General features: G+C 42.3%; 1 protein-coding gene across 6 annotated transcripts in view; it reads right to left on the bottom strand.

The window, feature by feature from the left end:
- Nucleotides 1–14,322, bottom strand: part of FARS2 (phenylalanyl-tRNA synthetase 2, mitochondrial) — a 424,763-nt gene that overhangs the window by 186,968 nt on the left and 223,473 nt on the right. For all 6 annotated transcript variants that reach the window (XM_025205991.1, XM_025205989.1, XM_025205990.1 and 3 more), the window contains one exon: nt 4,936–5,096. In XM_025205991.1, coding sequence (XP_025061776.1) covers nt 4,936–5,096 — 161 coding nt within the window. The remainder of the gene's footprint in view (nt 1–4,935; nt 5,097–14,322) is intronic.

The following is a 14,322-nucleotide window of genomic DNA, read 5'->3' as shown; positions in this document are numbered from 1 at the left end:
AAACAGAACAGAAGATGAACCCAATCCTATTTCAGCTTTATACACCTACGTGACAGTTATGCATCCAAATGTAGCCAGAGAAATGTCATTTTGGGGGCTTGCCCTGGAGATGAGAGCGCCCAGATCTACATGGCTGCTTGTAGATGCATAAATAGTGCTCAGGCACAAAGGTGAAATACGGTTTGGCCCTATAAATATTAGAATGGTGGGGAAATACTTTAAGGATGTCCATGGAGGAAAAATCTGAAGTGGTGGTATAAAACTGAGCAAATGAAAAAATTCCCAGAATAGCATGAGAATGTTTGTTTAAAGTTTTGTTGGGCTGCAAAATTGTCTCCCACAGAATGGATAGGATAACATATCAGTGGAATCATAAGAGCAATGACAGAGAAATTGGCAAGATTGCCTAATATAGTAGAAGTTCTTTCTATTTTTTTATGATTTTACATAGAGGAAAGAAAATTGATTGTTACTATAGAGACCATTTTTGCCTATGTCAAGAGGAGAGAAATTTTATTTTTTCTGGCTTTAAGATATTTGAGAGAAAAAGGCTTGATATAAGAGAAGTATTTTTTTATTTTGAAAGTCTGTGTTTAATGGTACAAGAACATCTATTGTTAAAACTGATTAAGGAAAAGTAAAATGCTTCTGAGGGAATTACAAAGTCTGAAGACATTTCATTTTGGTTATTGTAATATTTGCACAAGTGTGGTGCTGACTTGAGCTAAACTGAACTCAAGCTTGCTGAAGCTCTAGAAGTCCTGAAAAAACATGAGCACCACAGCCTGTAAAAGAGATCTTTTCTGTTCCTGGCTGAGGCATATCATGCCTATTATCAGTGAAAGTAGTCAGGGTCTCCTTCAGAGAAACCCACACCTTCAAAACATGCAAGAGTTCACCCTGTCCTCAAGAAACTACACCTGACCCTGAAAACCTCGCTACTTCCCATCCCTTACTGAAACAATTGCGAAAATTGTAACTACCAAGTGTCAACCACACATGACATTAGCAAACCACACTAAACACTGACTTCTCATGGACATAGACATGGGTTAGATATCCATAATCAGACTCTGCAGCCACATCCAGATGTGCATGGATGTTTGGTTCCCTGGAGACAACTAGCAGCGGCACACCTTGTGCTGACGTTAGTAGTCCCCAGGGAACATCTGTGCCACACATGCTCTAGAATATGGCAAGTTATGCTGGGTAGGGTAGGGGAGGCTGGGGCCAGCACTGGGCTGACCCCAGCAGCTTTACCTGGGGTCCCGGAGGCCTCCCGGGGCTGTAGCAGTGGCAATCCTGCCACTCGGAGCCTGGCCAGGCTCCGGCTTAGGGCGGCACATGCTGCTGCCACATGCACCACTCCACTTTTTTGTGCCATGGTTTTTTTTGACCCCTGGACATCCCCTTAAAAACCTGGCTTCTCCTCACTATCTCTAGGGCCTGAGACATTACATTTATTGTTAAATTAACAGATAAACTGCAAAATAAATTTAGCCATGCTACACATACAAAGTAATTATCACATGATAAAAATGGCCAACCAGCCACAAAGATGTTGCTTGAAAAACGCAGAACATTTTTGTTGCTAGGGCAGGCTGTTCTTTGTCCCCACACTTCCTGCAGTGGGACTCTCTGGGTGCAGACAGAGGTGCAGCTCCCCACTGTAACTCAGACTGCTTTGCAGGAAGTGTTCTGAGTTACAGTGATGACCCTCCGGACCAAACAGAAGTTCACTGTTGATTCCGGGGGGAGGAGAATGTGGCTGCTGGCTGGGAGCCTGCAGCCAGTTTCCCCTAGCAACAGCCCCTCCTCCCTCCAAGTCTGTCACTGTTTTCAGAATGGGAGTGGGGGAAAGGGAGCAGACAGAGCTCATTCTAGGGGTTCCCCAGCTGGCATCGGAGGGTGGGATGGGTTATTTGGAGCCCCCCCCACCTCAGCGGGGGCTTCAATATACCTGCCCCACCCTCCAGCAGGGGCTGAAAATACCTCAGACCGAACTCCTCCCATTCCCTTTCCTCCCTCCCATTCTGAAAACAGAGACAGGCTGGCAGACACAAGTTACTGAAGACACTCTTCTTTGAATCATCTTCATCTGACCCCTCATGTAATGAGAGTTCAGATGTTTGCCCAATTGGCTATTTTTGAAGCAGTCTGAAGCTCTGCACTTGTGTTTGGTCACAGCTATAGGCTGCTTTCTGTGGCCAGATCAGGCGAAAATTGTCACGTCTGTCTGCGCTTTCTGTGACTCATGCTGACCTCTGCTGTCTGAGGGTGCCTTAGCAGATGTCATGATCCACTGCCCCTTCTCCCTTTCCTCAACCAGCCTTCAAAGCTGCTTCTTTAAGGAGCCATTTGCACCTCTTCTCTGTGAGAAAAAAAAAGTGTACTGAAGACATTCAATATGTCATGCTTTACTTACACTATAGTAATGTGAGAGGAAAAGGGAATTTGTTTGGAAAGCTGCCAGTGCTGACAAGATGAGGAGAGAGAAAAAACACATACACCAAAGCACCTTATAAGGTGATCCAGGAGAGTTTGAGCCCCATCACTTCTAACCCCCCATCCAACCTGTCCTTTTCACAAGTGTCCCCTGCTCTGTGCAAGGTTTAGGGGAGAAGCTCTGTCACCCAGGGGGAGCTCACAGATCACTTCTCATTAGCAACACAGCTGAAGGTGTGGAAGGAGGGCTGACAGCCCCTGACAGCAGCTCTCCAGCTCCCCTTTCTGGTGAGTGCTGGCAGAGCAAACTCTGAGGGAATCTTTTATCCCTCTGGATAGCTTGACCTGTGAATGTGAAGCAGGTCACATGGTATGACAGTTTCCATTAGGCAACATTACCTGTTGCTTGATGGAAATACTGCCTGTCAGGGGCCTAGCAGTCCACTAGAAGAGACAGAGAGGAGTCATGGACTTAATTTCCAGCTGTATGTTGATGACACTCAACTGTATAACCCATTCTCTACTGATATAAAAACAGCCACTTCTAAAACATTGGAATGGCTACAGGGAATTAGGGCCTGGATGAAAGCAGCTGGTTCAAGATGAGCCTACACAAAACCAACACGATGCTGGTTGAAAAAGAGAAACACTTTACAGAGTTGGTCAAGCTGTTGTCTCCAATTGTAAGAAGACAGTCTCTATGCATCAAAATGGTCTGAAGCCCTGGCATTCTGTCCGACTCATAACTAAATTTGGAGAAGCAGGTAAGAGTGATTTCTAAAAATGACTTTCTTTGACTCCAGTTTGCTTGGGAAGGTTATCCTTTCCTACTAGTCAAGGACCTGGTCACCATAACACACATTTAGCACCTCTGAGTTGGATAGCTGTTATTCTTCAACACTGAAGCTGAATATGATGATGCTCAGCTAGGACAGAATCCACCTACCCACCTGAGTAACCTGTTAGGGTGCTGTGAGCTCAACAGGACTGTGCTGAAGTCCCTCTACTGACACCGATTCCAGTTTAAGGCCTTGACTCTAATTTTCAGGCAAATTAATAGCTCAAATCCTGACTACAATCAAAGATTTTTGTGAAAGTTTTTCTGTAAAAAATGGTGTTCACAGTCTAAACACCACTTTTTTCCTAATCTCTTTCCAATTTTATTTTCCTTCTTTTCTGTCCCCAAATAAATATTACAAACAGAATCTTGATTCCATAAACGAAGAAGTACCAGAAACACCAAGAAGCTCAACAGCAGCTTTCCTATTGTTATTGATTTAACATGGAATATTTTCAGGGATTATCTGGATTTACCATATTTTTAATGTTCTATTTACTTTCAAATCTTAGCAAGTCAGGTTAATTCATAAAGGAAGTGAGCTGAATGGTAAAAGTAGCGGTAAAGTCCTCCCCTCCTATAGCCATAAATTACTGCCACAATATCAACCAATTCCTCCTACAAAGAAAATGTGTAATATTTCCATCACTACTTTAAGTTTACAGTAATTCTTCCAGAAAAACACAATGACAGATGACTTGATCTTCTTCTGAATAAAGCATTTCCTTTTAATCAATTCATGCTTAGCTGCTCCATCACTGGAATGAGCGCAGTTGTCTACTAGCTGTTAAAATGATTAGATGGCCTCAACAGGGGAGTTACAAAAGAACTACAAAAGTAGAGCTGAAACAACCCCTGCACAAAAGACTGGAGGAAAATGCTGCTTAGATGTTGGTTGTCAGAAGAAATTTGTGCTTTCTGCCATTAAAAGCAATATCCATATAAATGAAGATAATATCAAGGCATAGTTTCTTAGTGTGTCGGGACCACTGGGCCACATTATATCTATTAAAGCCAATGGCAGTTTTATGGCTGTAACTACAAGCAAAGATTTTTAAATTCTAAGCAGTATTTGGAGACCCAGCTTCTCTGGGGGCACATCCACATGCGCATTAATGTGCTTTTCCTAATGCGCATTACATTTAGTACTTCCAATGTGAGGTACTAAATTAATGTGCATTAGGCTACCCTTATGCACTGTAGCGCAAGGTGACGCTTAATGTGCAGCAGCCTATTTTATTGCGCATGAATGTAATAGTATGGTTTTCTACAAGCTGCTTTAATGCGAAGTAAAATAGGCTAGTGCGCATTAAAGTGCACATGTAGACATGCCCTGGTACTTACAAAACAATACAGTGTTAAAATTTATACTTAGGTCCATCTGTCCTAAGGACAACAGCTCAAGTTAAGCACATGCTTAAATTCTGTTTCGAGTAGGGATGATTTCCTATCAACAGCATAACAAAACTTTATCTCATTGACACAAATCTATGGTAGTGCTGTGATGTTTCCAGAGCTGAAATCTTGTTATGATCTGAAATCTCATTTTACTGTGGAACACAATGTTGGTGACTTCAGATCTTCACTTCTGGAAATATTCAAACCCTGGTTTATGGAGGGGAAAACGAATATTTAAAAAAAAAAATTCTTACCTGAAATTTTATGTTTTGGTCAATGTGAGGTATACAAAACTGTTTCAAGAAGCGGTCGTCTTCGCTCCAGAACAGGCGAATGTCAGGGATGTCATATAGGATCATGGCCAGTCTTTCTAATCCCAAACCAAATGCCCATCCAATTTTATCCTGAATGCCAGCTGCAATAAATAAATAACTAAGTTCATAAGCAAAAATACAAAGCTGGGGAGGGGGGCAGGTAGAAATCCAAGAGCCTAAGCATGGACTGTGAAAAATTGATGACTAAATGCCCATCTCTTCCTCAAGAAGGCAGGAATGAGCATAAAAGAAAAAGCAGCAAGTAATTGTTGAATGATGATAAAGATATTGATCCTACTCCCATCAAAGTCAGTGACAAGACCTCATTGGTTAAGTACAGATAAGCCCAAGACTGAATTGATTCAATCTTGATGGCTTAGTCTAAATTGTGTAGATTGAACTGATAAGCAAGTGAACAGACATTCAACTTTTAATTCCAGAATGCCTGAAGTGGCCCATGGTAAAAGCTGGGGGGGGAGGGGGGGGAGGGGTTAAAGCACGCTTCCATGTTCCTGTTTTAGGTGGCATGTGCTGCCACCATGTGCACTGTCCCACTTCTTTTGGTGTGGGTATTTTTAACCCCAGGATCCCCCAGGGCCAAGAAAACCCTCCACACAGCAAAATAGCAGTGCAGGGAATGCTTGCACGTGCTGTGTGGGGCTGCAGATGGGTCTGCAGTGCCACATACTGCATATCTGTGCTCATCTGGATGTGCCCTTAGTGTCCTTATAAGGGTTAAACACTTAACAGTGTATTCTATTAAGTTTAACAAAACATACAAACATGAAGTTTCACTCTGATGTATTTTAGCACAGGCCAAGCTGATGTAGGATCAACATTGTTGTTAACATTTGAAGGCTTTTAAACAGTCCTTTTCAAGGTGACCTGGAGACAAACACAGACCAACTGTGTGTTCGTGTGCAGAGCAAGGGGATTTAAAGCACTGCCTACATTAAGAGCAACACTTCTAACAAGATAATTCTCAAATCGGCACCTACCGAAGGCCATTATTCCCAGACATGCTAGGTTTTCTACTGTATCACTAATGCATAATCATCATCCTATTTAATGATTCTTGGTACTTCTGCAGTGCTATCTGCAGATCTCCATCTTCACAGATGTCGATGACACAGAAACTAAAATATCCTTATCCATGCTATTGACAGACGAGAAAACAGAGCCGCAAAGATATAAAAGTGCAACATTTTCAAAACAGGTGCCTAAAGCTAGAAGCCAAAACTTATCTTTAGGTATCATCTGCCTGGAGCTCAAATAAGCAGCTCCCATTGAAGTTCAGCACTTTCAAAAAAACCAAGTAAGTGCCTAAATATGAATTTAGATTCTTATTTTTTAAAACCTTGGCCTAAACAACTTGTCCAAGGTCATGCGGGCAACTGGGTATAGAAAAAACATTTCTTGATCACTTCTCCTGGAGGAAATTCCAGCAAGGAGCTCAAAGGATCACTCCCATAATTAAGGCAACTGCTTCTGACCACAGGTGTGCTGTCTTAGGATGTGCAGAGAAAGGAGCAACAAAAAGTCCTAAATTCATAAAATACTACATCACAAGAGTTAAGAGAGGCACATAGTCATTGTTTCAACTCTTTTAATTAACTTGAAACAGCTCTGTGTTACTTCAAATACTGAGTCCTCAGCAGGATTGATCTGTGCTTTATTTGTGTCATCAACTATGTTCCATTGTTCTTCAGCGTAAACTGCAGTGGGAGATTAATCCACTTTATAAAGACTAATCCTCCGAGTCAGCATTGTAAGTACTCTGTCCTTCTGAGGATACAGACTCAAGTGCACATTCAAGCCTTTGAAAGTAAGACAGTTTAAATACAATATCATAAATATTACAAGAAATGTCAGCCTGAAGGGGAACTTGAGAGGTCACCTAGTCCATTCCCCTGCACTGAGGTAGGAAAGAGTATACTTAGAGCATCCTTGACAGTTGTTTGTCCCCCCCCTGTTCTTCAAAACCTCCAGAGAAGGAGATTCTACAGCATCCCTAGGTTACCAGAATAAAAATTCCACTTTTCTCACAGTTAAGATACTTCCCTAATATTTAACTTCAATCTTTGCTGCATATTATGTCAGTTACTTCTTGTCTTACCATATTGACTTGAATATAAATCTAATTATTGGGAGATCATTTTATAAATTGTTAAAAATTTTCCAGGTATAGAGTCTAATTATTGGAAGTTGTCCTTGAACTTGTCCCCCTCCCACTGCTATATCAGGAAAAATAAATTTGGGGGGTTAATCAACCCTTTGCCCCCCCAATTTCTTCCATCTGCAGCCCCTCCCCCTCCTTCCTGTCAGACCCTGCTCTCCCTGAGTGCATGGAAGTGAGGGGCAAATTTGAAAACACTGATCTTGAAATAAAAATGCCTGTAGTAATTTGCCTATAGTACCCATAGATTTAGGTCATCCAGAATAGATGCATATCACATTTTTTTTAAATTGCAAGTTTCAGCATAGGTACTTCTTAAACATACTTCCAAGCAGCACTTTTATTCCAAGCAGAACAAACTGGCCACTTCTACATGAGACGCTGACTATGTGGTAGCCCAAGGCTACTGTCTAGTAGTGTCATGTGGCAGAAACCGTGACTCGACGCTACTGCACAGTAATCTCGGGGTACTACGCAGTAGGGCTGTGAGAAACAGCACGGTTACATTTTTACTTCCATTTCGATGTTTCAATGGGACAGTGTTTCGTTTCGAGTTTCATTTCATTTCGAAACCACTGTTCCGTTTCATTTGATCAAAACTGTTTCTCTGTTTTGATGCTGTTTTGACATTTCGCCCATAGACTATACTGGGGAAGCATGAAACTGCCTATAACTTTGTCATTTCTTGCCTGATTCAGATGAAACTTGCAGGGATGGTAACCCCCTGCTGAGGCCATGAAGCCTGCCAAGTTTCAAGGAGATAGGTGGATGGGTTTCTGGGAAACTGCACCTCAAGCTGCTGACAAGCAAAACTCATGTCACGTGTGTGTGTTAAGGCACAGCAGGGTGAAAACTGCAGGCACTCTAGGCCCTGCTGAGGCCATGAGGCCTGCCAGCTTTCATGGAGATAGGTGCAGGGGTTTCTGGGAAACTGCACCTCAGCCTGCTGACAACCAAAACTCATGACATGGGGGACAGTGTGTGTGTGTGTGTTAAGGCACACCCTCACTGGTGCTGGGCCTCTACACAACATGGTAGTGTTCCCCAATGAGGTTTCCTCCTTCCCTACAGCCTCAGTCTGGTCCACTACTTCAAATGACAACAGGTAATAAAATACCTTAATGAGCACTAGCAAAGTAGCACCAGCAGCATCTCAGGCAGCCAAACTGTCACAGAGCCTTTCTTTCCTTTCCTGCAGGAGTTTCTTTTCCAGCAGGTGCCAGAGACTTCTCCCTGCCAGCCCCAGCCCCAGGGCTTAGATGCGCCCAGGGCCCTGTGTCCTTCCAGTCAGGTGCTAGGGGTGTTAGTCTAAGGACATGGCAGTGGCAGATGAGGTCCTTTCCTTTGGGTCAGTCTAATCTGGTATGTTTTAGCAGACGAGCTGAATAGTTAGAGAAATAAATCTTAGCAAGCTTTCAGGTTGAAAAACCCTTTGTCAGGCTAAGGAAGCACCTGCAGTTCGTATGTGTGTGTGTGCTGTTCCTGGATGGAAGGAATAGTAAAGAAGGCAGAGGCTGGCGTGCAATGCAGGCAAGAAAGCCAGTCAGTGAAAATGGAAATGGAGGCATCAGGGGGTGAGGGATGGGCTGGGGGCGAAGGGAGATGTAGCAGCACAGGTAAAAGTGGAGAGGTGCCTGGGGAGTCAGATGTCTGACAGGTTGTAGTGTGTCATAAATCCAATGTCTATATTGAGTCCATTAGTTTCTGTGCCTATTGACTGATGAAGTGACTGATGAAGTGAAGTTCATAGGCCCAGCTGTGAAAAGTGGCAGAGCTCACCTGGAGCCTCACAACTCCACTGCAACCAGCAAGCCTCAGACCTGTCAAAGATGTAACAGGTCTGGGCTTTCCCCAGCCAGGACTGTGTGAATGTGTGTGGTGACTGGAGTTTATGACACCCCCTACCCACCTTTCACCAGGGGGATCCTCGGTCCTGGCATTTCCTGGGTCTGCCACACCACCAGCAGTCCCACCAGAGCTTCTGTGCCACCAGAAGTCCCACCAGAGCTGCTGCGCCACCAGCAGTCCCAAGCAGGCCAGTTCAAACAATGATGCCTTTTATGCTGTTTTTCCATCCCTCCCCCAGAGCACTGGGATTGGAAGGGACCTCAGGGAAGGATCACAGTCACTGGCCAGCTACATAGTCAATATAAGAGTAGTCCTTCCCCCTTCTTTCCCCTCCCTCTCCTTACTTTCTGTTTCTTTGCAGGCAAGCCCAGCTTAAGCGTCAAAACTTTCAAAACATTTCAACTGTCCTCATTTCAAGTCTGTTTTGAAGCCCGTTTCATTTCCATTTCGCTGTTTTGAGCTCAAAACGAGTCGAAACAGCTTTGAAATGAAACCACCAGTGAAATTTTGCACAGCCCTATTATGCAGTCAGTTTCACAAAAAAAGCCATTTTGTTGAAACTACTGTGCACTAACTTGGGTTACTGCACAGTCAACGTCTCATGTAGACATGGCCTCTATGCATGATATTAGCCCACAGCCAAAAGGCTCCTGATTTACTATATAGTTCATTGGGATAAGCTCCAGCCAAATCAACAGCACTTCAAGGTACAGCAACCCTACAACTCAGCAGTGCTTAGTATGTGTGGCTCCTTTAAATAACCCCACGAAGGATACATGTGTTAATTAACTCTCCACTCATGATCAACAGCACTTCAGAGTACGGTTATCCCAAAACTCAGCACTTTTTTTGGGGGGGAAATGCACACACACACACACACACACACACACACAGCATCTCGGAAAAGCATTTCTACACAAACCTTAAAACACATTTAAAACCCACACACCCTTTACAATGGTTGCCATGTGTATGTGTGGTTGCTTTAGATTCCCCCACAAATGATACATGTGCTCTCTACTCATGATTGGAACCAGGTGTTCTTGTCAAAAGTCCTGGGATCTTCCCAAAATTTATATGAAGATAAGGTGCAGGGCACCCTGGTCTGGCTCAACCTCATGGAGGGCAGGGCCACAGTAGTCACATGTGACAAGCTGAGAGAGGGACCAACAGAGGGATTCTCAGTTAACTGTTTGGGGTCCTGTTTGGAGATGTTTGCCAGACAGTTAAGGCTGTCAAAGAAACAGAAATCATTGGAATTAGGAAAAAAAGGCATAGCTCAGCTGTGGTAGTAAAGATGAAGTCGAAAGGTATGCATTGTAGTGGCTCACCATGACCTGAAAGAGAGTCACTGCTGAGGGGGACTACACTTAACGGGCACTACCATATATCTTATTCAGATAAGTTGTACTAACTTAGCATGTTTGCCTGGGGCTAACTGCTTTTCTGGCAGGGGGTAGTACTCGCAGAGCTAATGTATAGTTAACCTCCCACTTTCATTTCCAGTGGGAGGGCCTTGGCTTTACACCCACTTTATGGAAATGGGAGAATCCTCCCTAGCTTGCTCCTGTGGCCATATGGCTGAGGGCAAGCAAAACTCAGGGGCATCTGAACCTCAAGCCTCTGGGCTTCAGCCTGCACACAGGATGCCTGCCAAATGATTTGGAAGAATCTGAAGTCTCAGGTGGGGGTTGAGGATGTTTGCTGGTAGTAGAGCCGCATATGGTTCTTGAATGACTCACAGACTTGGAATTGATTTGGCTGATTTGGCTTGGAACATGAAAAATTTCCCATTAAAAAAAAAGTGTGCCTAGTATGGGCTATGTGTTTTATAGTCATGCTTAGTGTTGGCTGCATTTAAATCAACTTCATAGTTGGTTTCCATGATTGAGCACATGCTGCTTTTGGCAGCAGTTTAATGATAGACAATGTATCTTACACATTCTTTGCACAGAAGTAAAGGACTGTGTAGGTGGCAGACACCTAATTAGTAACAGAATGATATGGAAAATAAAAGTTGCTAAGGCAATTCTTCTCAAATCACTTTTTAATTTAAATAAAAGGGCTCTCCAATCCAGGCTTAGATTTTATTGCAATTAATATTAATTTATAGAGCTAAGTTGGAAATTCTTACGGGAAAAAAGGCCTACATCCTCACTAGAAAATGCCAAGAGATATTTATGGAAGGTGAGCTAGAACGTGGTTTCTACAGGTGAAAACAAAGTTTGGCTAACCAGTGACTAAAATCCATACTCTAGATGAGGATCATAGTGATCTTACAAAATACTTTTAACTCCCAATATATTTTTGAACCTGTTATTTAAAAATAGCTCCCAATTATGAGGCAAAGTCCAGTGCAGTTAGGAGCCAAAGTCTTATGATGAAGATGATAATTCAGATTTATACATGAACAAAAAGTGCCGATCTAATATGGATAAGTCCGGGGAAAATGTTAGGAAAGCATTTCCTTACAAGTTCAAGCAAATGTAATGTCAATCAACTGATACTAAAACCCCTCAAAATTCTGCTGAGCTGTTTTTTTTCATCCAAAGCAAAAATAAAATATATCAGATTATCCTCAAACTGTTAAAATGATGCGGTTCCTGTGTACAATCCAGTTTAAATTACCTCCTAAAACAAGGATTTAGCTTTTAGATTCTGAATACTAAAGAAGACACACAAAAAAAAACCCTGGAAAAGAAGTAAACAATCAATTACTCCTATTTTGTGGGGGAAAAAAAGTCTTTTTAACGCTCACATATGGAGTAATTCTCTAAACGTAATAGCTGCTTTGAGACCATAGCTTTGTCTCCTGAGTCAGATTGATGTGTTTGCTTCACTTGAAAACCAAGGAAAGGGACTTTAAAGGCTTTGATGGAGTTTTAATATTCATGTTTATTTTTGTTGCATAATCAAAATAGCCAGGTACATACTAAAGGGACACCCTATTCAGAAATAACTACCAGAGAAATGAATCACGCATATTTAACTCTCCTCTAATAAGTAATTAACACATATTATACCGTACTTGCCAGTATTTCACCAGGCTAAGTAGCCAAGTGGGAGGGAGTTGCTGCTTCTGTAGTCCTTGGGTAGGGGTTAATAGGTTAGTAGAACAGAAAGAGAGAAGAGAGGGAAGGTAATAAGAGTAAGAAAGAGTAAGGAAAAGATAGCAGGAAGGAAAAGAAAGGAAAATTTCCTTCTTCCTTCTACTGAATCATCCCTTCTTTTTATCCCTATCAGTTCCTTATTTTTCCCTTTGCTTCAACTTTTTGATCTTCCATATTTCAGCCCCGTCTTTACTTTCCTCTTTATTCCCACACTACTATCTCTAAAAATCATCAATGAAACCAGTGCCATTGATCTTAGTATTACCACCCAAAAGGTCAAAATGCTTTGCGGGGTATAACTAAACACAACTGTAAAGCCACTCTTTCAAACACCATCTAGGTAAAGTTGCCTGCAAATTTCTAGGTGCAGTTGAAGATACTGGTTTTGGACTACATTGCTCTTTGTATTTATACATAAAAGCTATGAACACGTGGGCTGTACAAACTTTCAATCCTTAGAACCATATGCCTAGAACAGTGGTCCTCATCCTTTTTAGATTTGAAGGCACCTGTCAACAGATTTGAGGCACCCCTCTTAGTTTTCGTTCTTTTTGTGACTACAGAAAAATACTAGAGCAATTCTTCTGTGGCAAAGGACTCAGAAAGACCATAACAGTGCAGAATGCTTCTAATGCTATGGATTTCTGTGTGAAATCTCTGGGTTTATCTTCTGAATCACGCTTGGACACGTAACAGTGTTAACGTTGTGGGGTACACCACGCTACCCTTAAAAGAACCCCCAAATCACTGGTCTAGAAGCTGGGCAGCGAGACCAGGAAAGACAGTGGAATTTGTTTCCCAACTTATCAGACAGAATCTGAACTTATTGACCATCTGGATGTGCTGTTATCTACATCTGTAGACTTTTCTTGAGGGTTTGGGCATTGCAGTTTTGGTACAGGTGTATAAGGTGACTTTCCTTCATGTTGCTAACATTTTATTGATACAAATACTGTTGGAGTTTTTAAATCTACCAAGAGCTTATCACCACATACATTTGGGGAAAAAATGCAGGAGATGCTGCCATTTGGATGGAGAGAATGAAAGATAGAGCTGTGTTCAAAAAATCAATTATAAATCTCATTTATCAACGCCACACAATATAGCTAGACAAATTTGTTCCATACAAGTCCGCTGTCTAGAGGAAGATTTTTGGGAAAAATTCCACCGCAGTTAATTTTGGCTGTTTCATATTTTGTGAGGTAATCATTGTTTAAGATTCTATCAAAAAATAGCCTTGTCTGAGCCCAAATGAACATCACATTTGGATTTAAATAATTTGTTTTGATTGTGTCCTTATATTAGCTAGGGTAAGAGATTGTATATTAACACTTTAAATGCACCATATCACTGAGTATTCTTTAGTACTGAATTGAAGGTTTTGTTTTTAATTCAAAACAGCAACAACAAACCTGTACACTGTTTTTATATGAAACATAGCACCCCTCCCTTCCCTCTCCCCCCCCCCCCCCCCCATTATATTTGGCTACATCATGGACAAGCAGTTAAAGCAAAAGACTGGACATTGCACATTACTTAGACTATCAATTTACTTTATCTTTTTATCCTGTGCTTGTACAGTGTCTAGCACTAAGGGGCCCTGTTCCTAGAAACTACAGTAAAACAAACTAAATAATAATAAATTCTGTGTTCTATAGAGAATTCTGCTACAAAAACTCCCTGTTATTCTTCAGGAGAGTCATAATGCTAACATCTGTCTCCTTCTCTGTAAAAGTGGGATAATAAGACCCACTTCAACAAACAGCTTTGTGATCCTTGGGTGAAATGTCCTCTATAAATGTAAAAATATATTAGCGTCTTTCTGCTGATATTGGGGATTTTTAGTACTCCAAGGGCAGCATTACAAAAGAAAACCTCATACAAAGGCTCATAACTATCAGAAGTAATCTGGCATGGTTACAGGAGGGGACCTACCAAATTCATGGCAGAAGAGGGCTGCGCAGTGGCTCCTTTAATCTTGTAGGTACCCACACACTCCCCATCTCTCTGCACTGCTGATTGGCTGACGGGCTCCGGTGGCCCTGTTGCTTGCTGCTGACTGTCTGGGAGGCAAAAATGGCACCGTATTTAAAACTGCAGTTTTCGCCTCCCTACCAATCAGGAGCAAGTGGCAGGGCCCCTCTGCCAACTGGAAGGAAGGGGGACATGGGGGAACCTGCAAGATTAAAGAAG

This window comes from Alligator sinensis, unplaced genomic scaffold (assembly GCF_000455745.1).
Source record: "Alligator sinensis unplaced genomic scaffold, ASM45574v1 scaffold220_1, whole genome shotgun sequence".
In the NCBI taxonomy this organism is placed as follows: Eukaryota; Metazoa; Chordata; order Crocodylia; family Alligatoridae; genus Alligator; species Alligator sinensis.
Note: the sequence above shows the minus strand (reverse complement) of the source record. Positions and strands in the feature narration are given on the sequence as shown.